Source organism: Gorilla gorilla, chromosome 8 (genome assembly GCF_029281585.2).
Source record: "Gorilla gorilla gorilla isolate KB3781 chromosome 8, NHGRI_mGorGor1-v2.1_pri, whole genome shotgun sequence".
NCBI classification, from domain to species: domain Eukaryota; kingdom Metazoa; phylum Chordata; class Mammalia; order Primates; family Hominidae; genus Gorilla; species Gorilla gorilla.
In genome coordinates this window covers 114,986,023-115,011,504 of record NC_073232.2, presented here as the reverse complement: position 1 = coordinate 115,011,504, position 25,482 = coordinate 114,986,023, and the positions used below count along the sequence as shown (strand labels likewise).

Sequence of the window (25,482 nt, the reverse complement as noted above, 5' to 3'; positions counted from 1 at the left end):
TGTGTGCCTGTGTGCTCTTTCAACAAATTTATTCAATTCACAGTGATATCTGTTGGACAGAGTCAGCAATCCTACCAGACAAAACTCATACACACATTGATTCCAGATGAGAAACAACAGTTCCCCAAGGAGCTTGAGAAATCACCTAGGGCAGCCAAGCTGGGGAAGGGAAGTGGCTGTGCTTTGCTGTGTGTCCTTTAAGGCTCTTTGGTCCTGGTTGATTTCCTCTTAGAAGGTTCCAAATAAAACTTCCCTTTCCTATTCAGTACACACCAGTCTTTCTTTGGTGTTTAACCTAATGGGCTGAGGAAGGGAGGCAGCCAGGAAATTATATCCATTAAAGTGTGTGGTTAATGCCTACATATATCATTTTTACTCATAGTTAGTGGACTTATCTTTTAAAACAGAGATATATGGCAGTGGGGTAAGAGAACTTCCCTTATTATAGAGAAGATTCCAAGAATAGATTCAGACGATTTGAAGAACCATGTAACTCTGCTGCCCTGCACGGTCCCCTTTTTAGCACTAATAACTCCTAAGTGTCTGATAATTTCAAGGTTAGCAGCACTCCCAAAGAAGCTGTCCGGGCTGGGTGTGGTGGCTCATGCCTGTAATCCCAGCAATTTCGGAGGCCGAGGCAGGCGGATCACCTGAGGTCAGGAGTTCGAGACCAGTCTGGCCAGCATGGTGAAACCCCGTCTCTACTAAAATACAAAAATTAGCTGGGCGTGGTGGCAGGCGCCCTGTAATCCCAGCTACTTGAGAGGCTGAGGCAGGAGAATCACTTGAATCCAGGAGGCAGAGTTTGCAGTGAGCCAAGATCGCGCCACTGCATTCCAGCCTGGGCGACAGAGCAAGACTCCATCTTGAAAAAAAAAAAAAAGAAGCTGCCTGACCAGGGGGCAACGAGGAGGAGGATGTGGAAGGGTGATGAGCCCCAAGGGGACAGAGTCCTTTCCCCCTTCTTTTTCCTGAGTTCAGCTAGAATTACATGGGTAAAAGTTTCCATTGCTCGGGAGAGGAGGAGGAAGCGAAGAAGAAAGAGGTATAGAAGCTTCCTTTTGATCCAAGGTCTTTTCCTCAATCCTGGCTGGAACCAGAATCCTAAAGGTTTCCTAACTTTTCCAAATGATTTGCTTGGATGTCTCCTCCCTGAGAGGGCCTCAGCTTCTGGTCTCCAGGGGACAGGGGTTGAGGAAGCAGCTAGAAGACATTGGCCTTTGCTACCCTTTTTCACTTTTTTCCCCTGAGGTCCAATCAACCAGTACCAGGGTGTAAGTATGAGGCATTCATTGTCCCACCCCCCAATCTACCCTGGCCTTCAGGCCTTGTTGGCAAAGGGGAAGGAGGACACAAGTGTGCACGTAGCTAAGGAGGAGCTGGTGAATATGGGAATAGACTGGTCCTTGCTGAAGTGGGGCATTTAGAGACCCTTATTGAAGTAGACGTAAGGCTCAAGTTCTCCATACTTGGCCTTGATAGTGTCTTGGAGCTTCGGTTCCAGATAGGAAACTGGCAATTCACTGAAAAGAGAGGAGAAGGGGATTATGAGCATGCCACCGGGAACAAGCAGTAAGTTACCCTCAGATGAATATCACCTCCAAGAAGCCCTCCTGATTTTTCCATCTAGGATTATTATTGGCCTCTGTATACCACAATGTTGCTTTACCATTACTCAGGCCTGACTTCATTCTCCTTGGGCTATGGTTCTTTGTTTCAACTTCCATCTTCTCCACAAGATTACAAACACAGTGCTTGGGACACAAGAGATGTCTAGCAGATGACCACGGAACTAGTATTGAACTAGAGTACTGAGGAAGGGGAGACTGGAATTGTCTGGGTATATACTCAAGCTACACTTGTCTCCTGGGGTCAGTCACCCTCCACCCCCTAGTCTGATGTATCGCTTTCCTTTTCCATCATCCCTTCTCCCTGCTTCCTCCTTCTCGGACACACAAAGGAAATAGAGGGGTTTCGGTTGTCAGCCCTCTGCCTGTCCCTTTATTTATTTATTTATTTACTTACTTACTTACTTATTTATTGAGACAGAGTTTCACTCTTGTTGCCCAGGCTGGAGTGCAGTGGTGCAATCTCGGCTCACCGCAACCTCCACTTCCCAGGTTCGAGCAATTCTCCTGCTTCAGCCTCCCAAGTAGCTGGGATTACAGGCATGCACCACCACACCCGGATAATTTTGTATTTTTAGTAGAGACGGGGTTTCTCCATGTTGGTCAGGCTGGTCTCGAACTCTCGACCTCAGGTGATCTGCCCACCTCGGCCTCCCAAAGTGCTGGGATTACAGGCGTGAGCCACCACGACCAGCCCCCTTATTTAATGTTAACGACCAACGGGGAACGGTGGCTCACGCCTGTAATCCCAATACTTTGGGAGGCTGAGGCGGGCAGATCACCTGAAGTCAGGATTTCAAGACCAACCATGGCCAACATGGTGAAACCCCATCTCTACTAAAAATACAAAATGAGGCCAGGCGCGGTGGCTCACGCCTGTAGTGCCAGCACCTTGGGAGGCTGAGGCAGGCGGATCACAAGGTGAGGAGATTGAGACCATCCTGGCCAACATGGTGAAACCCCGTCTCTACTAAAAATACAAAAATTAGCTGTGCGTGGTGGCACGTGCCTATAATCCCAGCTACTCGTAAGGCTGAGGCAGGAGAATCGTTCAGGGAGTCGGAGGTTGCGGTGAGCCGAGACTGCGCCTCTGCACTCCAGCCTGGAGACGGAGTGAAACTCCATCTCAAAAAAAAAAAACAAACAAACAAAATGAGCTGGGCATGGTGGCAGGCACCTGTAATCCCAGCTACTCTGGAGGCTGAGGCAGGAGAATTACTTGAACTGGGAGGCGGAGGCTGTGGTGAGCCAAGATCGTGCCACTGCACTCCAGCCTAGACAACAAGAGTGAAACTCCATCTCAAAAAAAAAAAAGTTAAAAACCAGATTCAGCCAGAGGAGAGCTTCCTAATAACCCAGCTGGCAGGGAGAGAAAGTCTCTTGTTGCTCCCCCACCTTCTCTCCAAGGCAGTGCTTGCTCCACTGGGAGGGAGCAACGTTATTCCTGTCCCTGGCTTCTCCTGCCCCTCGCAGATCTGTTTTGGTTTGCCAGAATTCACCAGGATTAAGAGGCCCAGCCTTTAGGCTGATGGACACTTGTCCTCAGACAGGTGCTGCCCTTCCTGCCCCTTCCCTGTCTCCTTCTGGACAGCAGGCAGATCAGGGAGCGTGCTGGCAGCGTGGTCAATTAAACCAAGTAAGGAATGAATAGCAGATACCATTTCTGTGGGAAGAGCCCACATGCCACTGGCACCATGAAGATGAGGCTGCAAGAAAGGAGAAACCAAAGCATCAGGGCACATCTCCCCACAGGCCCCCCATCCCCCATCCCGAAGGGAAGGGAGCAATGCCCAGGCACCTGGCCTGCCTTCCCAGCTGGCACCATATCCTCTCCCTCCAACCCTTCTCCTGTTCCCGCAGTGTGAGGATACTCATTCTGGCAGGGGGATAAAACCAGTACCCTCCTGACCCCCATCACTCATTCCCACCCTTACTGCATTGTTCAAGCAGAGGAAGAAGACAATGAAGTAAACAGGGACTGTGAGCAGCAGGCCTAAGGAGCACAGGCACTGCTGGCATCGAGCGAAAGGAGCGACGAGGAGGGAGAGGAGAAACTTGGAGGGGGAGGAGCAACATGGAGGGGGAAGAGCGACATGGAGGGGAGGAGCATCATGGAGGGAGAGGAGGGACATGGAGGGGGAGGAGCAACATGGAGGGAGAGGAGCAACTTGGAGGAACAGCATGGAGGGTGGGGAGCGACTTGGAGAGGGAGGAATGACTTGGAGGTTGAGGAGCAACTTGGATGGGGAGGAGCGACTTGAAGGGGGAGGAGTGACTTGGAGGGAAGGAACTACTTGGAGTAGGAAGAACGACTTGGACAGGGAGGAGCAACATGGAGAGGGAGGAAGGACATGGAGGGGAGGAGCAACATGCAGAGGGAGGAAGGACACAGAGGGGAGGAGCGATGAGGAGGGAGAGGAGCAACTTGGAGGGGGAGGATTGACTTGTAGCGGGAGGAGTGACCAGGATGGGGAGGGGCACTAGGGAGTGGGGGAGGGGCACTATGGAGGGGGAGGAGTGAGTCTGTGGATTCTGAGACCTGCTTCTTTATTGGTTGAACACCTGGGCTGTCAGAGCACAGTGAAAGGCAGTTTCTCCAGCTTCACTGTGCATATAACTTCAGGAGCTTATTAAAATGCCAGGTGCCAACTGAGGGGGTCTGGGGAAGGACTTCAGAGTCTTTACTTCTAACGAGTTATCAGAGGATGCCAACGATGCTGGCATGGACCAGGGTTTGGGAGGCAAGGTCTTACAGGACGCGGGACTCTGACAGACCTGGGTTGGTATCCCAGTTTTACCACTTACTAGCTGTGCCATCTTGGACAAGTTACCTCAGAGACACAGAGGGAGGACAACCTACTTTTTAGGGCTACTGCAGCCCACTTTGCAGTGCCTACTTTGCAGGGCTACTGTGAGGATTCAATGAGATATGTATGTAAAGCACCCAGCCCATGGTAAGTACTCAATTAGCAGAAGTTGGTATAGCATAATGTTAGACTGTTGATCAAATCTCAGCTCCAGCAGTTACCAGCTATATACCCTTGGGCAAGTTTCTTACTCTGTCTAAGTCTCAGTTTCTTCATTTGTAAAAGGAGATGATAATAATATGTAGATTTCTAAGGCTGGGAGAATTAAGTGAAATTATAGATATGAAACATTGGGTTCAGTGGGGACACAGAGAAAATATACAGTCAATGTTAGCTGTTAGTGATGCTGTCATTAGTCTCGTGGCCCTGAAATGCATGGTGAACGCTAGGACATCTCCAGTTAATGGCAGATACCTAAGAACCCTGACGTGACTGGTGGCATTTCCCTCCTGTGTGAGTCTGGGACACATGACAGTCCCAGCCAAAGCTATGTCTCCTCGTTCTTATCTCTTCTGTAAAACTGCTCCAGACAGCCAGGCGCAGTGGCTCATGCCTATAATCCCAGCAATTTGGGAGGCCAAGGCAGGTGGATCACTTGAGGTCAGGAGTTCGAGACCAGCCTGGCCAACATGATGAAATACAAAAATTAGCAAGGCATCGTGGTGCGTGCCTGTAATCCCAGCTACTCAGGAGGCTGAGGCAGGAGCATTGCTTGAACCTGGGAGGTGGAGGTTGCAGCGAGCTGAGGCTGCGCCATTGCACTCCAGACTGGGCGACAGAGCGAGACTCCATCTCAAAAAAAAAAGCAAAAAACAAAAAAATTTCTCCAGACTTAAGGTCAAAGGAGAGACCCTGGGATGGGAGGGCACCTCAGCACTGGACTTCCTACATGGACACGTGCATAAAGTCTAGCCAGCCTGATGCCCTCACAAAAGATGGGGTGAGAGCTTTCCAGATGGACCACAGGTATTCTGAGCTTGACCACTTTTAAAGTCAGGTAAAGGAGTACACGTTCTCCAACACGGGCTAGACAAGACGACACATCTTGAGTGCTCCAGCCACGCAGAACCCAAATCATCAAAATATGATACTTACAAGCACCCGCTCAGCATGACCTGCAACGGGGCATGCAGGACCTTGACTTTCTGTATAAAAACAAATAAAAGATAGATCCACATGGTACTTCTATGCCTTAAGGTGAACCCCAACCCTGCTCTGCCATGGATCAGCCAGCTAGAAAAGCCCACAAGTGGCTGGGCGCAGTGGCTCATGCCTGTAATCCCAGCACTATGGGAGACCGAGATGGGCAGATCACAAGGTCAGGAGATCGAGACCATCCTGGCTAACACAGTGAAAACCCGTCTCTACTAAAAATACAAAAAAATAGCCAGGTGTGGTGGCAGGCACCTGTAGTCCCAGCCGCTCGGGAGGCTGAGGCAGGAGAATGGCATGAACCCGGGAAGCGGAGCTTGCAGTAAGCCGAGATCGCGCCACTGCACTCCAGCCTGGGCGACAGAGCGAGACTCCATCTCAAAAGAAAAAAGAAAAATCCACAGGCAAGGACCCCCTGGCCCTTAAAGAAGGCCTTGTTCTCTGCAGACCAGGTAAGGAAACTGGCCATGATATATCTAAACAGGAGGCCAGTGGAGACTGGTGTGGGCTTGAGTGAGATGACAGCATGGTAGCTAAAGGGAAGGATGGGTGGGGGAGGGCAGGTCAGGCGTCCCCAGGGACAGATGTGGCTGGAGGCACTCTGGGCAGGGAAAATGCCAAAGCAAACCCTACATACCTGCATGAAGTGCAATTTCTCAAGCCTTTCCATGATGACTGGCAGCAAGACTGGAAGAGACCAGGGAGAAGCTGAGGGGAGGGCTGGGAGGCTCTCCCCAGGACTCCTTCTGAAGTCAGACCAGGAACCAAGTGGTTCCCTCTCCTTCAGCAGAAGCTCCAGAAAATACTTAACACTAGGCAGAACAGAAGAGCAAGTAGGCATGACCACCCCCAGCCTCTCTCCCCAAAGTCCTGGCAGAACAGTGCTTCCCAAGCTTCTCAACCTGCACACTTGGAACATCAGGAAAACATGTGCTGCTAGGTCCAAAGCTACCTTCTCAAAACTAAAAAATGTATTTGTACGTTCGTGCAAACAAATTTTGCAATACACCCCCTGCTGGAAGCAAACCAAAGCAGGGAATTTATTTTCTCTATCACTCTCCCTAGCACCCCACACTGTGTCTAACATTAAACACAAGGGCTTGACAAGTATTAATAAAATGAAAATAACTTTCTATCCCAAACCTTGGATGAACTGATGTTCTAGGAACTAGTGTGGTTCTTCTAGGCTTACAGCAATCAAGCAAAGCAGTTTGAGAAGCATGGCTGTAGAAGGTGGGCCACCCCCCGACCCAAAAGCTGAGTGTGGCTGAGACCTCCACCCTGTGTCACAGGCTTCCCCAGGATGGAAGGGCATCCCCATCTTACTCATCCCAGGAGCTGACATGGTGATCCGAGAAATAACTACTTGGGTGATGCCTATGGCGGCAGCTCTCTGAGGGCAGAAAATAGTAAGTTGTCAGAAATGATGTATCCAGTGTACATGTGCTGCACCAGGGGGCTGGGTCAGCATCATGGCCAAGTCTGAGATGGTAAAGGGGAAGAGAAGGACCCTCCAGGTGCTGAGTGACCTCACTTTATCCCCTCCCACCTAGCCAGGTTTTTATGGACCAGAAATGATGGAGAAAAGAGAGAAGGGGCCTGTTCTGAACAGAGAAACATGGGGAAAATTTGATAGGGAGTGAGGATGGAGCCAGAAAAGGCTTCTCAATCCTATAATGGTGCCTACTCTGACCACTAAGGAGGGGACAGGGTATGAGAGGGAATTCCCTCCTCCCACCCCAAAGGGAGGCCTCTGCTCACCCGGGAATGACCAATCTCATTTTCATTCCTGTCCTTCACGCAGATTCCCTTTATGAGCTCCCTAAACACAGACAGGAGTTACTGGACTTGGGAAAGGGGTGATGGAAGCCTGCCAGCCACATGACATGCCAGGGGACCAAGGCCAGGCCACTTAAGCTCCAGGAAGCCACCTCCTGTAGGCTGGGCCTTTGACCTTCCTTCTGCACTCCAATAAGCAGAGGAGTATCCTAAGATACTTAGGAGTGATCTAGGGCAGTGGCTGAGAGCGGTGGCCCTGGGCCCAGACTGTCTGGGTTGAGTCCTGAAACTGCAGGGGATGTGTGTGACCTTGAGCACAGTCTTTAACCCTCCCAAAGCCTCAGTTTTGCTTATCTGCAAAATGGGGATCATCCTGGCACCCACTTTACAGGACCTGGTAAGGATTAAATGAGATAATGGCTGTGAAATACTTGGTCCAGCACCTGACACACAGTGTGATCACTCCACAAACAGTAGCTACTCTAGCTATTCTTTTTTTTTTTTTTTTTTTTTTGAGACAATCGCACTCTGTCACCCAGGCTGGAGTGTAGTGGCATGATCTCGGCTTACTACAACCTCCATCTCCTGGGTTCAAGCGATTCTCCTGCCTCAGCCTCCCCAGTAGCTAGAATTACAGGCATGCGCCACCATGCCCGGCTAATTTTTGTTTTTGTTTTTTGGTTTTTTTTTGTGATGGAGTCTCGTTCTGTCACCCAGGCTGGAGTGCAGTGGTGCGATCTTGGCTCACTACAAGCTCCGCCTCCCAGGTTCACAACATTCTCCTGCCTCAGCCTCCCAAGTAGCTGGGACTACAGGCACCCGCCACCATACCTGGCTAATTTTTTGTATTTTTTAGTAGAGACGGGGTTTCACCGTGTTAGCCAGGATGGTCTCGATCTCCTGACCTCGTGATCCGCCCACCTCAGCCTCCCAAAGTGCTAGGATTACAGGCGTGAGCTACCGCGCCTAGCCCTAATTTTTGTATTTTTAGTAGAGATGGGGTTTTGCCATGTTGGCCAGGCTGGTCTCAAACTCTTGGCCTCAGGTGATCCTCCTGCCTCAGTGTCCCAAAGTGCTGGGATTACAGGCGTGAGCCACCGCACCCAGCCCACCCCAGCTATTCTTCTCAGGCCAGTTCTTGACAGCACTCAACTCAAGCCCCGGTAGGTGGCAGGGACTCATTCTCCTGTTAGGAAAGGGCCACTGGATGGGGAAGGAAAGATGAATGGAGCGGCACGTGTGCACAACTATTCTGGTAGTGTTTCCTCTACAAAGACTAGTGTGAACATTTTCCACTTGTTGGTAGTCCCAAGAAAATGTGGCTTGTAGATATTGATGATGATGACAATGGTAGAAATAACAGTGAACACTTATGTAGCATCTGTTATGTTCCAGGTGATATTTTGAGTGCTTTACATATATTACATCATTAAAACCTCATAACAGAGATTTCTCTAGTCAAGAAATAAGAACTGTGAGACACAATGAGTTTCTCCTTTACTTTTTCTCCTGAAAAGCTTACAGTTGGGTGCCTGGAAAACTTCTGTCTACTCCTCTGGCTTCTTTCAAAGCTTCTGGGTTCTATGCTATCTTTAGACACCTCAGCCTGCTACATTTCATTCTGTATGCCATCCCCAGGGCTTGGGAAGTAGGAGGAGTTCACAATTTTAACACAGGTCCAAAAGGACATGATCCAGTGTAAAACTCCACAGGTCCACCCTGTCTTTCCCATCCCACATCACCCAGGAGAGGACTCCCACGGGACTCAACACACGGCCTAACCCAAAGTCACCCACCACTCCCGGGGCCATCACCATGGGAGCTGCCAATCCCAGGGCCCTTCAGAGGCTCAGCCCAGCAGCCCTCCCCATGCCCACCACAGTCCCCAGAAGCCACCCACTGCTTTGGTTTCTTGCCCCTTTTCTGCTAATCTTGTGGTTTGTAGGGAGAAAAAGGGGCCTTTACTCACTGCTGTCGCATCATGGGGATATTGACACAGTTAGCCGCAGCCACAGCGGCAAAGGGCACCCAGCGGCCCACCAAGGGCGGCGCTTTCTGTTGGGGGAAGAGAACAGTAGGAGTTGTTCAGATGCGCTGGAAGATGGGAGGGGAGGGGGCTGAACGACTAGAATACAAAAAAGAAAACTAGGCCTTGCTACCGCCACACATCCAGACACCCAGTCTGGGAACCCCAAACTCCCTCAAAGGCCCAAGAAGAACCAACCTGGGGACAGCCCTGGTGTATTTCTCATCACTTGGCCAGCCGGGCTCTGGCCATTCCCAACTCACCCAGCCTGGGGAACTGTCCCTGGGGGAAGGACGTTTTCTCTAGGATTCTGCTGCCCCCGCGTGGCCACCATGCTGCAGCGGCCCCAGACCATACCTTTGTCAACATGTTCATGCCCACAGCCGTGGCCACAGCAGTGGTTGTGGCTGTGAAGTAGGAAAGGGCCATCTGCCTGGGGGAGGAGAGAGATGCTTGGGAGTGGGGCCCCTGCCGGCTGAGGGCCAAACCACGGGCTTGAGGGAGAAAGTCGGCTGGCGAGGCTTCGTGCGTGAAAACCGCACAGGATCTGTCCCCAGCCTTATCTTGTGACCCTCTCCCCCTCGCTCACAGTGCCCCAGCCCCCTTGGACTTCTCTCAGTACTGTGAACATGCCAAGTTCCTCCCTGCCTCGGAGCCTCTGCACACAGCTGCTCCCTATGCGGGGAGGTGTTCCCTGGGCTCTTGGGTCATTCATCCCTCATCCTTCAGGACACAGTTGAAATGTCGTCTTCACAGATGGGACTGCTCTAAGTGGCCTAACTACACAGACACCGCTCTGCTGTTCTCTGCCTTGCAACCCTGGTTTTCTGGGTGGTTTTTTTTTGTTTGTTTTGCGACTGATCTTAGGCAATCTGCCTGCCTCAGCCTCCCAAAGTGCTAGGATTACAGGTGTGAACCACCGTGCCTGGCCCAACCACACGTCTTAACAATGTATCCCAGCATCTAGAACCATGCACATCCCCAGCACATAAGACATACTCAAGAAGAAATATTTAGAGAATGAATGAATAAACACATTTGGAATTGGTCTAGGAAGAAGATCCACCCCTACTCAGCTTGAGAAAATATTTCCAAACCCTGGGAAAGGGTGACTTGGTCACCTGCTCCGTGCAGGCGCTACCCAGGAAGGACTGACAGCCCAGAACCCTTTAGAAAAGCTGTTCGTGGGAAGACACGAGGACAGCCTAGGGCTCAGGTCTCCTACCTGACTGATGTGGGGGAAGCCGCATTCCTGTTGGTGTAGTTGACTAAGGCATTGAAGGACTGGTTCACCCACTGCCAGAAGATCACCGCCGGCATCGTCCTACCAGTGAGGAAGGCCAGGAGAGGCAGAGAGAAGTCAGATGGCAGGGAGTCCTGAGGGTATGCCAGTCAAAGCACATGATCTGCACGTCCCCACACTGTTCCCATACTAGTTTTTTATTTTTTATTTTTTTGAGACGGAGTCTCACTCTGTCACCCAGGCTGGAGTGCAGTGGTACGATCTCAGCTCACTGCAACCTCCGCCTCCCAGGTTCAAGCAATTCTCCTGTCTCAGCCTCCCAAGTGGCTGGGACTACAGGCACACACCACCACGCCTGGCTAATTTTTGTATTTTTAGTAGAGACGGGGTTTCACCATATTGGTCAGGCTGGTCTTGAACTCTTGACCTCAGGTAATCCACCCGCCTTGGCTTCCCAAAGTGCTGGGATTACAGGCATGAGCCACCGCGCCCAGCTTGTTCCCATACTGTTTTATGCACCTGGGCTTCTGCACAGGCTGGCCCCTCTGCCTCAAATATCTCCCCCTCCTCCTTCCATACATGGCCAACCCTGCCCTGTTGAGAGGGATCACTTCCTCCATGGAACCTTCCCGACCCTTCCCCTGCCCCTCCTGAGACAGAGTAAGTCACTCCATGCTCCTGCTCCCACAACCCCATGTTCTTCCTCCAACCTACCACTTACCAAGCTGTACTGTAACTGTTTACTTCTTGGTCTCCTCAACAAAACTGGGAGCTCCTTGATGGGAGGTTACTGAAGCCTTCACATTCCCAACACCCCGCCCAAAGCCCAGCTCAATAGCTGAACCAATCAATGCATGGGGTGGGGGACGCAGGGGAGGAAGGAAGAGGTAGGAAGAAGAGTCGCATATCCAGCAGCTACAGAGGCAGTCTATTCTCTCCCCAACCAAGCCAAGAAAGGGACTTCCTATTGTTTTGCTTGGGTGTTACATAATTAAAATCATTGTGGAATAAGTACTTTTTAAAGAGGGAATTGGGGTAGCTTATTTGTTGAGGGTTCTACATAGGACTGCCTCAGTTAAAATCCAGGCACCCATATTTCCTGCCTGTTTAAACCTGGACAAGTTCTTCAGCTTCTCTAGAACTCTAGTTCTTCATCTATAAAATGGAAATAATAGTACCTATAGTGTAGGGTTGTTGAGAGGGTTAAATGAAGCAATACGTGCAAAGAATGTAGCATAGTGCCTGGTATCTTGTAAGTGACCAATCAAGAGAACTATTATTATTATCATAGTATGGCTCCCTGACCAGCAGATCCAGGCAGCTGTACCTCCCACGGCCCTGCCCCCAGGTCCCACCTGTAGAACTGGAGCATGAAGCCCGTGATGATCATGCCGCCAGGGAGCTGGAAAGACATGCGCCCGATGACGTTCATCTTCTCCCCAGTGTCGGGGTGGAAGGCCGAGTCATACAGCTTCTTGGCATACAGCAGCTGCTCCACTTGGGTGCCTGGGGGCACAACCCCCATCCTGCCACCCAACGACAGCAGGCAGTCACCATCCTGCCTGATCAATGTCTCCCAGTCTCCCCACTCTCACTTCTTCCAGCCCCCAGCCCTGAGATTTCTGCCTACTCCTTCACCTCCTCCTAAGAGGACCCCATCAATGTTACCCTACTACTTCCAGCCCCTTCCCCGACCTCTCACCTGCTCTTCTCCACCATCACCTTGGCCCAGTCCAGCTCCCGCTCAGATACAAAGACGGTGCGGGGGTCCGTGATGTTTAGGAAGTGCTTCACTCTCCCCAGGAAGGTGCGCTGGTCCCAACGGGGGGCATCGATGTTAAAGCCAGACAGGTCAGCCTCCATCTTGCTCACACATAAAACTGTGGACCTAAGGGACAAAGGAAGAAGACGACTGTCCCCTAAATCAAAGCCCACCAGAGGACCTGAGCACGTCCCACTGTCGCAGACTGCCTGCTCTCACCAGCTACTGGGCATCGTCTGACTCAGCTTGGGAGGGCCCCAGTGAATGGTCATCAGATTGAGCAACTGGGCACCAACATGTGTTTCCTGAGGGCCTGCTGGTGGCCAGCGCTGTGCTTGACCATACAGCAGGAGGGACTGGAAAAGGGGACAATACAGTGCCTGTGCTTGGGGAGCTCTGGGAACAAAAGCCCACCCATTAAATAGTATAATACCCCCAGGTGTTTCTGGCAGGGGAGATGGGAAAAGTAGCCATTTTGAAAAACAATCGGCTGGGTGCAGTGGCTCATGCCTGTAATCCCAGTACTCTGGGAGGCCGAGGCAGGGGGATCATGAGGTCAGGAGTTTGAGACCAGCCTGGCCAACATGGTGAAACCCTATCTCTACTAAAAATACAAAAATGAGCTAGGCGCAGTGCCAGGCACCTGTAATCCCAGCTACTCAGGAGGCTGAGGCAGAAGAATTGCTTGAATCCAGGAGGCAGAGGTTGCAGTGAGCTGAGATCACACCACTGCACTCCAGCCTGAGCCTGGGTGACAGAGCAAGACTCCATCTTGGGGGGAAAAACAAAACAAAACAAAACAAACAAAAAAACGCCCAAAGCCCTTTGTACTTCTTTTTTTTTTATTTAATTTTACTTTTTTTTTGAGACAGGGTCTCATTCTGTCACCCAGGCTGGGGTGCAGTGGTGTGATCATGGTTCAATGCAACTATTACCTCCCAGGTCAGCCTCCTGAGTAACTGGGACTACAGGCACATACCACCACCCTGGCTAATTTTTGTATTTTTTGTAGAGATGGCACCTCGCTATGTTGCCCAGGCTGGTTTCAAACTCCTAGGTTCAAGTAATCCTTCTGCCTCAGCCTCCCAAAGTGCTGGGATTACAGGTGTGAGCTGCTGCATCTGGCCTATTTTATTATTTAGAGACAGAGTCTCATTATTTTATCCAGGCTGGAGTGAATGGTAATTGACAGGCATGATTATAGCTCACTGCAACCTCGAACTCCTGGGCTCAAGCAATCCTCCAACCTCAGCCTCCCAAGTAGCTGGGACTACAGGCATGCACTATCATGCCCAGCCCTTTTATTCTTCTTAACAAGGTCTATCCTTGAGGGAAACTATTTTACCAGAGCCTAACCATCTTGGGTTGTACCAGAACTTAAGTGACTTGGGGAAAGAGAACTCCAGCCACCTCTTGCCTTCCTGCCTCACCTAAAGAGGACAAGGGGAGGCTGAGAAGCTCTTGTGAAGGTTCAGGGGCACAGGATCCCCAGAAGACTGAGACCTCATCACAGGACTGTAGATCCTCCACTCCCTCACCTCACCACTGCACCAGCAGGGCTCCTGTATCATTACAAGGATTATAACAAAAAGAGTGACAAGTCTTAGGCCCTATTTAAGAAGTCTCTAGAGACCCATAGACAGCAAGGGAGATAAGAACAAGGATACCAGAAGAAAATTTAGCCTTTTATACCTATAGCTACAGCAAACAGTAAACATAGCCTAGATAAACAAAACCTCACCCCTCAGTTCCTCTCACAGGGTACATCATGTCCAGCTTTCAGTGAAAAATTACAAGGCATACTAAAAAGAAAAAAAAAAAAAAACGCAGTTTGAAGAAACAGGCCAAGCATCAGAACCAGATTTAGATATGAGATTTTAGAATTATCAGACCAGGAATTTTAAATAACTATGGTTAAAATTAATTAATTAATTAATTAATTACAACGATGGTTAATATTCTAAGGACTCTGAAGGGAAAAGTGGACAACAGACAAGAACAGACAAATAACATAAGCAGTGATGGAATATCTTTTTTTTTTTGAGACGGAGTCTTGCTCTGCCACCAGGCTGGAGTACAATGGCGCGATCTCGGCTCACTTCAACCTCTGCCTCCCGTGTTCAAGTGGTTCTCCTGCCTCAGCCTCCCAAGTAGCTGAGACTACAGGCATGCACCACCATGCCCAGCTATTTTTTGTATTTTTAGTAGAGACGGGGTTTCACCATGTTAGCCAGGATGGTCTCGATCTCCTGACCTCGTGATCCGCCCACCTTGGCCTCCCAAAGTGCTGGGATTACAGGTGTGAGCCACCGCGTCCAGCCGGAAACTCTTAAGAAAGAATCAAAAGGAAATGTTGGAAATCAAAAATACTGTAACAAAGATGAAGAAAGTCTTGGATGGACTCATCAGTAGACTGGACATGGCCAGGGAAAGAATCAGTGAGCCTGAACATGTGTCAGTAGAAATTGTCCAAATGCAAAAGGCCCATCCATGGCAGACTGGATAAAGAAAATGTGGTATATGTACACCATGGAATACTATGCAGCCACAAAAAAGAACGAGATCACGTCCTTTGCAGGGACATGGATGAAGATGGAGGCCATTATCCTTAGCAAACTAATGCAGGAACAGAAAACCAAATATCACATTTATAAGTAAGAAAACCAAATATCTCACTTATAAGTGGGAGCTAAATGATAAGAACACATGGACACAAAAACGGGAGCAACAGACCCCACTGGGGCTCACTTGAGGGTGAAGGGTGGGAGGAGGGAGAGGATCAGAAAAAATAACTAATGGGTACTAAACTTAGTAGCTGGGTGATGAAACAATCTGTACAACCCCAGTGACACAAGTTTACCTATGTAACAAACCTGCACGTGTACCCCTGAATCTAAAGTAAAAGTTAAAACAAAAAAAAAGAAACAAATAATATTAATGCAATTATACTAATAGAAGGGCTTGGACTCAGATCCTCCACACACAAATTCTGTCTCTCATTGAGAAACACTGAGTCTGTGGTGGTAGGGATGGTGTGGGAATGTTGGTCTTCCTAGATCATTGGAATTACTATTTGGGATGCATACCATCTGATTCTGTTAGTCGTTACCCATTTCCACCTATCCCATATCTTACAGAAGAATCATCTCAAGTACTAACTGCTTTATATCCCTTAAAACATTTCTAGTTGGGGCCAGGCGCAGTGGCTCACACCTGTAATCCCAACACTTTGGGAGGCCGAGGCGGTTGGATCACCTGAGGTCGGGAGTTTGAGACCAGCCTGACCAATATGGTGAAACCCCATCTATACTAAAAATACAAAAATTAGCCGGGCGCAGTGGCAGGTGCCTGTTATCTCAGCAATTCGGGAGGCTGAGGCAGGAGAATCGCTTGTACCTGGGCAGCAGAGGTTGCAGTGAGCCGAGATCACGCCACTGCACTCAAGCCTGGGTGACAGAGTGAGACTCTGTCAAAAAAAAAACAAAACTTTCTAGTCGGCCAGGCATGGTAGCTCACATCTGTAATCTCAGCACTTTGGAGGCCAAGGCCGGTGGACCACCTGAGGTCAAAAGTTTGAGACCAGCCTGGCCAACATGGTGAAACCTCATTTTGTATTTTTTTTTCTACCAAAAAATAGAAAAATTAGCCAGGTGTGGTGGTGCACACCTGCAGTCCCAGCTACTGGGGAGGCTGATGTGGGAGGAATGCTTGAGCCCAGGAGGCGGAGGCTGCAGTGAGCCAAGATCGAGCCACTGCACTCCAGCCTGGGTGACAGAGTAAGACCCTGTCTCAAAAAAAAAAAAGGACTTCCTTGGACAAACAAAACAGGAAATTTGTCACTGGCAGACCTGACTTACAAGATGTTAAAAGAAGTTCTTCTGGTCAGGTGCGATGGTTCACACCTATAATCCCAGCACTTTGGCAGGCCAAGGCAGGAGCATCGCTTGAGCCCAGGAGTTTGAGACCAGTCTGAGCAACATAGTGAGACCCTGTCTCTACAAAAATTAAAAAAGAAAAAAACATAGCCATAGCCAAGCGTGGTTGCATGTGCCTGTGGTCCCAGCTACTTGGGAGGCTGAGGTGCGGGGACTGCTTGAGTCTGGGAGGCTAAGGCTAAGCCTGCAGTGAACTGTGATCGTGCCACTGCACTCCAGCCTGCACGACAGAGTGAGACCCTGTCTCGGAAAAAACACTAACAAACAAACAAATAAAAATCTTTATTTCTCTTATTCTGAATTGTTAACAGTTAACAAACAGATATGTTTGTTTAAAACAATAGTAGCAACAATGTATTTGGTGATTACAGTTTATGGATCAGAGAAATCCATGACAGCAGTAATATCAAGGACAGGAGGGGAGAGTTGGGAGGACTCCATTCTAAGGTACTTGCACACTCCATGCAGTGGTATAGTGTTATTTGAAAGTGGATTTGGATTAGTCATAAATGTACATTGCAAACTCCTGGGCAACCACTAAAAAGGTTTTCAAAAGAAGTATAATTGATATGCTGAGAGAGGGAGAAAATGGAGTCATACAAAAAAAGCTGAGGCTTTTAAATGTTTGCCTGAAAGCTTCAGGAAGTCATTGAAAAACTTTAAGAAGAAGAGTGACAAGATCAGATATGTAGTTTACTAAGAACAAACTGGGTAGTCATGAGAATAAACAGGATGTGGATGGACCTCACGGGATGCAGGGAGACTAGCTGGACGAGAACCCCAGTAATCCAGGCAAGAAGAGGTAGGGCTCAAATGAACCCACATGCACTCAGAGGAGAGACCAACAGGAGAGAATCTTTCAAAGAAGCGGAATGTTAGGGTCTGCTAAGCAATAGGTATAAGAGGAACATTGCATCAGTCAAGGTTCAACCAGAGAAGCAGAATCAGTAGATTACAGACAGACAGACAGACAGACAGGTAGATACCAAAACATAACATGGGGCAACATGGAGTTCCTCTAACTCCTGAGCTCAAGCAATCTGCCTGCCTTGGCCTCCCAAAGTGCCAGGATTACAGGTGTGTGCCACTGCACCCGGCTATGACACACACATATACGTATTTTATATATTTCTAAAATATATTTGTATACTATAATATATATTATATTTTATAAATATATAAATTATATATCTATATAAATATATATTTTTTAAAATTTATAGATATCGCAACATATATTTATAATATATAAATTTATATATAAATTTATTTATATAGACATGAATTATGTTTAAATATAACATATAAAAATAATATATAAACATTAATTCATATAGCTATACAAAATCATATATAAATATATAACTTTATATATTATAAATATATATTGATCTATCTATATACATTTTATAATTTTTTTTTCTTTTTTTAGGCAGGGTCTCAGCTGGTTGCCCAGGGTAGAGTGGAGTGGTGCAATCATAGCTCACTGTAATCTCAAACTCCTGGGCTCAAGGAATCCTCCCATCTCATCCTCCCTAAGTGCTGGGATTACAGGCATGCACCACTCCTGGCCTAAATATATATAATGCTGACGTAATATAATATTGATAAAATATAGAAATTGATTTATCACAAGGAATTAGCTAATTGGCTCACATAACTGTGGCTGTTGGCTAGGCAATCCTGAAGTCAGCAGGGCAGGTGGCCAGCAACAGACCATCCCAGGGGAGAGGGAGCAACGAGGGTAATGGCTCAGAGTCCAGAACCTCAGAGGGGGTTCAGGGGTGTTCTAGCCCTCCTTTAAAGGGCTTCCACCTGATTAGGTCAGGCCACCCAGGATAATCTCCCTTTTGATTAACTTAAAGCCAAACAATTGAGGAATTTAATTAGGTCTCCAAAATCCCCTCACAGCAGCACCTAGATTACTGTTTGTCTGAAGAGCTGGAAGATGGTGTGTGTGTGCTCCTGGGTAGCCACTATAACTGGAATATACCAGAGAGGGAATCCTGGGAGTCTTGCTTAGCTTAGCCAAGTTGACACATGACAAATATCCAGAGTGATACCTAGGGTTTCTGACTTGGGCGATAGGTGCTAACAGAGAGAGCACAGAAAAATTGGCTTTGAGGGAGAAAATATTAATAGTAAGCTTGATTTCTGCATGTTGAGTTTCAAATACCATGGGATTTTTTTTTTTTTTTTTGAGACAGGGTCTTGCTCTGTTGCCCAGGTGGCAGTACAGTGGTATGATCATGGCTCACTACTCCAGCCTCCACCTCCCAGGCTCAAACAATCCTCTGACCTTAGCCTCTCAAGTAGCTGGGACCACAGGCATGTGCCACCATGCCCGGCTAATTTTTGTATTTTTTGTAGAGACAGGGTCTCCCTATGTTGCCTAGGCTGGTCTCAACTCCTGAGCTCAAGGGATCTACCTGCCTCGGCCTCCCAAAGTGCTGGGATTACAGGAGTGAGCTACCAGCCCCGGTCCTGCCATGGGGTTTTTTGTTTTTTGTTTTTTTTTTCGAGAGGGAGTCTTGCTCTGTCACCCAGACTGGAGTGCAGTGGTGCGATCTCAGCTCACTGCAACCTCCACCTCCTGGGTTCAAGCAATTCTCCTGCCTCAGCCTCCTGAGTAGCTGGGATTACAGGTGCGTGCCACCACACCCAGCTAATTGTTTGTATTTTTAGTAGAGACTCGGTTTCACTGTGTTAGCCAGAATGGTCTCGATCTCCTGACCTCGTGATCCACTACCCGCGTCGGCCTCCCCAAGTGTTGGGATTACAGGCGTGAGCCACCAAGCCCGGCCGGGATTTTCTTAAATGCAATAGGCCTCTTCCTGTCTCAGGTCCTTTCCAAACACAATACTCAAAAGCTAGTCTTTCCTGTCTTCACTAAATAGTACCTATTTGTCCTTTTATTTTTTTGTACAAATAATTTTCAGATTTATTTCTATAGCTTCTACTACTAGGTCATTTTGTTTTTTTCTTGGAAATAGCGCCTTAACTAAGTTAAATAATTCACCTGTGAAGTGAGGTGGTATGTTCCTTTTGCTCACGACTGTCACCCCAGTGCCTAGCACAATATTCAAGTATTTGCTGAATAAGAAGTTCATCAGCCTGTGGGTATTCAGGCTTGAAAGAAAACAGAGGTCAGAGCTAGAAGGAAAAAACTGAGTCAGCAGCATCGAGGTGATTTACGATAAAGTTTTCCAGTGAGAACACACAGAATGAGAAGAGGAGAGAGCTGAGGACAAACCCTGAAAAATCAGGACATTTAAGAAGCCAAGGCCGGGCACAGTGGCTCACACCTGTAATCCCAGCACTTTGGGAGGCCAAGGCGGGTGGATCACCTGAGGTCAGGGGTTTGAGACCAGGCTGGCCAAGATGGTGAAACCCCATCTCTAATAAAAAAAAAAAAAATACAAAAATTAGCCAGGCATGGTGGCAGGCACCTATCATCCTAGCTATTCGGGAGGCTGAGGCACAAGAATTGATTGAACCCAGGAGGCGGAGGTTGCAGTGAGCCGAGATTGTGCCACTGTACTCCAGCCTGGGCAACAGAGTGAGACTCTGTCTCAAAAAAAAAGAAGCTGAGGCTGGGCACGGTGGCTCATGCATGTAATCCCAGTGCTTTGGAAGGCCGAGGCGGGCGGATCACAAGGTCAGGAGTTTGAGACCAGCCTGGCTAACATGGTGAAACCCTGTTTCTACTAAAAATACAAAAAATTAGCTGGGCGTGGTGGCAGGCGCCTGTAATCCCAGCTACTTGGGAGGCTGAGGCAGGAGAATCACTTGAACCCGGGAGGTGGAGGTTGCAGCGAGCCGAGATGGCGCCACTGCACTCCATCTTGGCAACATAGCAAGACCCTGTCTCAAAAAAATAAAAAAAAGAAGCCGAGAAAAGGAAGCCCCCAAAGATGGGAAGAACCACCAGAAAGAAGAGAGAAAGGAGGTGGAGACAGGCACAGGCCTGTAATCCCAGCACTTTGGGAGGCCAGGAGTTCAAGTTCAAGAAAGGAGGCAGAAGGGACAGTGTTGAGGAAGGAAGAGCAGTGGTCAAGTTTTAGATTTTTCGTTAAGGCGGAAAAGACATCAGGAGGCTGATATGTTGGAGGTACACCATTTCCTAAGAGGAAAGACCAGGGACAAGAGGAGAGGCTCAACATGGAGTATCCACAGCGCCCTGGCCTGGCCCCGATGCTTCTCTGAAGCGGCAATCTCCAGAGAAGTCAGAAGGCAGACAGAAAGAGTCCACTGCCAAAACAGACTTCCCCTCTCCCCTGCCACCTGGCCTCCTGCAGGCTGCTTCAAAGACCAAAGGCATTTATCTCAGTCCCAGCTGAAGCAAGAGTGGGAGGAGGGGAAAGAGTTCACTTTCCCAGGCTCTACATGAACCTAAAAGGAGTCAGCTTGGCTGGCTGAACACACGCTGCCTTGGCTTACAGAGCCCCAGGCTCATACACGCTGGAGACAGCCTGACTGAGCAAAATGCTATGCCTCTCCCTCAGCACACACATACACACAGAGCCAGACCTTCTCTGACATCTCTGTTCACCTTAACGCAACATTGCAAAGTCCTCTGCTTCTCAGAATGGAGGGACTATCATCAAGGGGTAATCTAAACATTTGCTAATTATGCAAGAGCCTTTGCCTTCTTAACTGAAGTCAGGATAGAAACTGCAGAGTCCCTGTCTTAAATAAAACATAAAGCCAAAACAAAAACAAAACAAAACAAAACACTAAACGATCTGTCTGGAACATTTCCCCCCACACACCCACTGTCCCCCAATGGGCACTCTTCCCCGACTCCTTCAGGACAAACTCAAATCCTTCTGTGATATGTACTCCTACAGCATCCTGTCCTTTGCAGCATGCTGGGCGTTTGTGATTGTCACCTTCTTGTCATTGACTGTGATTTGTGTAAAGTCTGCCTCCCCTGACAGACTGTAAGGCTCACAAGCATTGGGATCATGTCTGTGATGTTTACTGCTACATCTTTCACATGCCCTCGAAGAATATTTACTGCTTACCTGAAACGCATTCCAACTTCTTCTTGGGTCTCTTGGGATCAAGGATGTCACCTCTTTTAAGTCAAACTTAGAACCTGCCTAGGCTACAGAATTAAGAGCACGCTTTCTTTCGTGAAGTTGCAAAACTGTCTACCTTGCCTGTACTAAGTCATACTGGTCTCTAAATTTTCTTCTACAGTTACTGTCCCTCCTCCCACAGAAGCCACATCTAGTCTTCCCTAAAAAGGTCATCATCATGTCCAGGGTAGCCCCACTTCTGTATGGTCCCACTACTAGGAATAAGGTAGGAATAAAAATCAGACCAGTGATTTAATGATATCTCCCTCCTAGGATTAGAGAATGTCACAGCTTGAGGCCGGGCACAGTGGCTCACGCCTGTAATCCCAGCACTTTGGGAGGCCGAGGCGGACGGATCACGAGGTCAGATCGAGACCATCCTGGCTAACCCTGTGAAACCCTGTCTCTACTAAAAATACAAAAAATTAGCCAGGCGTGGTGGCACGCACCTGTAATCCTAGCTACTCAGGAAGCTGAGGAAGGAGGATCGCTTGAACCTGGGAGGCGGAGGTTGTAGTGAGCCAAGATCGCACCACTGCACTCCACTCTGGGTGACAGAGCAAGACTCCATCTCCACAAAAAAAAAAAAAAAAAAAAAAGAGAGAGAGAGAATGTCACAGCCTGAAGACATGTGATCTAAGATCTCAGTTTACAGAAGAGGAAACTGAAGCCTAGAAAGGTGCACATGGATTGGGCCACCACAGTGGGCATTTTTGGTACACTTGGCCCTGCACTAAGCGCTTGCAGCAGATATAAACACGAACAATCAACAGATCCAGTCCTCAAAGATTGGACAACAGCTAAAGCCTTACTTCCCCAAGGTCCTCTATCCACTATAGCCTACTTGCCAACTCCGAGTCCTGGCACGGTGGCTCACACCTGTAATCCCAACACTTTGAGAGCCCAAGGCAGGCAGATCACCTGAGGTTGACAGTTCAAGACCAGCCTGACCAACATGGAGAAATCCCTGTCTCTATTAAAAATACAAAATTAGCCAGGCATGGTGGTGCATGCCTGTAATCCCAGCTACTTGGGAGGCTAAGGCAGGAGAATCGTTTGAACCCGGGAGGTGGAGGTTGTGATGAGCTGAGATCGCACCATTGCACTCCAGCCTGGGCAATAAGAGTGAAACTCCATCTCAAAAAAAAAAAAAAAAAAAAAGGAAAGAAAGAGAGGGAAACAAAGAGAAAAAAAAGAAATAGACTACTGCCACCTCTGACATAATGCTCATCCTTCCCAGAAAGAGCACATTTTCTCTGGCAAATGGTATCAGAGATCAGAAAACAAGCTTCCAAATTCCTTCTGAGGTATCCTCTTACAAGCAGAAGTGCACAAGATTACTGTCTGTAGCCCCGGGTAGGGAGAAAAACGAAACATCATCGCTGGTACTCACATCAGAGGAAGATCAAGGTAGCCAAAGACCCCAGAAGGTCAGACACAAAGACAGGCAAGGATTAGGGTCAAGGCTGCCTAGAGCAAGCTGGAAAATGAGGGTAATAATTACAAGAGCAGGCCCAGGTATAGGCTTATGGGTACTCGTCTGACTCCAAGGCAAGTGGGCTGTTAGGCACCAGACAACTTAGAAAGAGCAACCTCCCTTGCCTTTTTCACAAAAGGGCCAACAGTCTAGAGATGAGTAGATTATAGGGGTTTGTGCTCCTATATCACCTCCATTCATCACCTCCTTAGTCAAGGCTCTGAACTGCTTTTCTCTCCAAGGATCTGAAGCAGGTATGCAAGCAGCAGATGTTGATTTTTGTTTTCTATTTTTTTTTTTTTTTTTTTTTGAGGCAGGGTCTTGCTCTTTCACCCAGGCTGGAGTACAGTGGTGTGATAATAGCTCCTGGGCTCAAGCAATCCTCCAGCCTCAACCTCCCGAGTAGCTAGGACTACAAGTGCGCCACGGAACCTGGCTAATTAAAAAAATTTTTTTTTTGTAGAGGCAGGGTCCTACTGTGTTGCCCGGGCTGGTCTCCAACTCCTGGGCTCAAGCCATCCTCCCCTTCAGCCTCTCAAAGTGCTGGGATTATAGGCATGAGCCACTGCACCTGGCCACAATTACCAATTTCTAGGGGTTGTGAAAATGAAATTTGGTATGAAATGTATTTCATTAGGAAGGATGTAATTTCCATACGGGCTGATTTTGTCCACTGCTGTGTCTCCAGCGTCTAGAACAGGGCCTAGCACGTTTGTGTAAACTCTTCTTATAGTCCTCTGCATCGGGAAAGGGATGGGAGGTAGCACTTCCCAACCCACCCCAGTGTCCCACTTGCTCTTCCTTGGCTAAAAATGCAGGCTCATTTTTGCCTCCTCCAGGACTACAGATGGTACGCGGTCCTGTCCAAAGCAGCTTAGCAAAACCGGCCAGAGGCTGGGCACAGTGGCTCACCACTTTGGAACACCTGTAGTCCCAGCACTTTGGGAGGCCTAGGCGGGCGGATCGCTTGACCCCTGGAGTTCGAGCCCAGCCTGGGCAACATGGCGAAACTCTGTCTCTACAAAAACAAAATACAAAAAATTATCCAGGCGTGGTGGCGCCCGCCTGCAATCCCAGCTACTCGAGAGTCTGAGGCGGGAGAATCGCTTAAGCCTGTGAGGCGAAGGCTGCAGTGAGCCGAGATCGCGCCACCGCACTCCGGCCCGGGCGACAGAGCGACACCCTGTGTCAAAACAAAAACCGGGCCGATCCCCAAAACGCCTTTCACCTGTGCTTTCAGCTCACCTCAGGGCTCAGGGCCAGCCCCCAGGCTGCTTCTTGCCCTCCGACAGACGGCCTCCCCCCATCGGTACTCCCCCATCCCGGACAGCTCGTAACGCCCCAGCCGCTCGGCCTGGCACTCCTAGGCAATGGGGGTCAGAACAGAGGGGCCCATCTGCAGCCCCAGGGCACTCTTCGCGCCACGTGGCTTCTGCAGGTGGAAGTCCAGCCCGCGCTGCAGCCCCGCCTGGGCAGTCAGGACAGCAATCTCAGCACCCACCCGAGATGTGGGGATTGGAGGTAGACAGGGCGAGCGCCATTGTCCCAAGGCCCCTTACCTGGTCCCGGGACAAATGCCACCAGTTACAACCCGCCTTGAAAACCGGCCCGGGTGAGAGGAGGACCTGGGCTGGGGAACTGCCCCCACGCCCGCCCCACGCCCCTCCTTTTCGACCAATCCCAGGCCGGGAGGCTCCCGCCAGCCACGTGGGCAGGCTTTCTCCACTCCCTGGTCCAGGGGAGCCGGCGGCGGCCTCTGCAGCTCCCGTAGCCCGCCCATTGCGTGGGCGGGCGCCTTAGCGCACTTGCGCATTCTGGGGAAAGCGGAGCTGCACCCCGCCCCGTATTGCTGCTCTGCTCCTCAGCTGTGCGTGCGAGGGACGTCGGGGGCGGCGCCGCAGCAGTTGCCCCTGGTAACGGGGGAGGCAGCAGGAGGAGGAGGAGGAGGGACTCGGCGGGAGGATGGTGAGTGTGGGGGCCTAGGCCCCCTTGGAGCCGGCCGGTTATCCCCCTCCCGTCCCCAGGCCCAGGGCGGAGCACTGCGCTTAAAGCCAAGGAGGGAATGGGACGTCGCTCAGCCTGCTATCTGGGTTCTGGACTGATTTCGGGGGTCGGCGGGGAGACCCGAGGGTGGGCCCTGGAGGGAGGCCTGGGCCTGGAGAGGAAGGCGGGGCTTGCAGCGGGTCCGAGGCTTGGGGAAGGGGCTGGCAGAGTGCGCGGCTGGCCGGGTGCGGAGCCCGGGCTCCATCATTACTCTGGGGACAGGGGTGAGGGCGGATCCCAGGAATGCGGAGAGCAGCTTTCGCTAGCAGGCTTAGACTTCCCGGGCAATCGGTCTCGCGGCTTTGCAGTAAAGTGGGGTTCGTCTGGAGCCCGGCCAGAAGCGGAGAGAAGGCCGGCCCCATTGGCTCTGAGGTCGCCCTGGCGGTAGCAGGGGAGATGGTAGCCTAGCTCTCCTCCTTCTCGCGCTGTGCGGGCCCCTGGGGGTAGGGGAGTAAGTCCCACGACACAAAGGGGTGCCGCTTGGAA

General features: G+C 49.6%; 2 protein-coding genes across 4 annotated transcripts in view; one reads left to right on the top strand and one right to left on the bottom strand.

Moving 5' to 3' along the window:
• Positions 1 to 24,814, bottom strand: SFXN2 (sideroflexin 2). 2 transcript variants are annotated; one of them, XM_019035570.3, is made up of 13 exons: positions 24,513 to 24,578; positions 14,199 to 14,259; positions 12,398 to 12,583; positions 12,051 to 12,221; positions 10,678 to 10,776; positions 9,810 to 9,885; positions 9,396 to 9,481; positions 7,409 to 7,469; positions 6,974 to 7,040; positions 6,285 to 6,334; positions 5,591 to 5,640; positions 3,287 to 3,334; positions 1 to 1,523 (listed from the first exon to the last, which is right to left on the bottom strand). In XM_019035570.3, the coding sequence occupies exons 2-13, from the start codon at positions 14,225 to 14,227 to the stop codon at positions 1,424 to 1,426; spliced, it is 1,023 nt and encodes a 340-aa protein (XP_018891115.1). In that variant the 5' UTR covers positions 14,228 to 14,259; positions 24,513 to 24,578; the 3' UTR covers positions 1 to 1,423. The 2 variants fall into 2 exon arrangements, with proteins under 2 accessions (XP_018891115.1, XP_004050074.2); XM_004050026.4 differs by lacking the exon at positions 14,199 to 14,259 and having other exon boundaries at positions 24,513 to 24,814.
• ARL3 (ARF like GTPase 3) overlaps positions 24,683 to 25,482 on the top strand; it is a 38,240-nt gene continuing 37,440 nt past the window's right edge. Inside the window, exon 1 of one of the 2 annotated variants that reach the window (XM_004050025.4) lies at positions 24,683 to 24,918. In XM_004050025.4, the coding sequence (XP_004050073.1) occupies positions 24,916 to 24,918 (3 nt within the window). In that variant the 5' untranslated portion in view covers positions 24,683 to 24,915. The remainder of the gene's footprint in view (positions 24,919 to 25,482) is intronic. The other variant, XM_055352877.2, reaches the window with a different exon arrangement.

Bases quoted from the DNA above. Each gene is read 5' to 3' on its own strand.
- SFXN2 (XM_004050026.4), bottom strand. From the start codon at position 24,766: ATGCGCAAGTGCGCTAAGGCGCCCGCCCACGCAATGGGCGGGCTACGG. The intron at 9,482-9,809 runs GTATGGTCTGGG...TTCCCCCAACAG, and splicing joins GCATGAACATGTTGACAAAG to AAAGCGCCGCCCTTGGTGGG. The intron at 7,041-7,408 runs GTGAGCAGAGGC...TTCTGCCCTCAG, and splicing joins ATGAGATTGGTCATTCCCGG to AGAGCTGCCGCCATAGGCAT.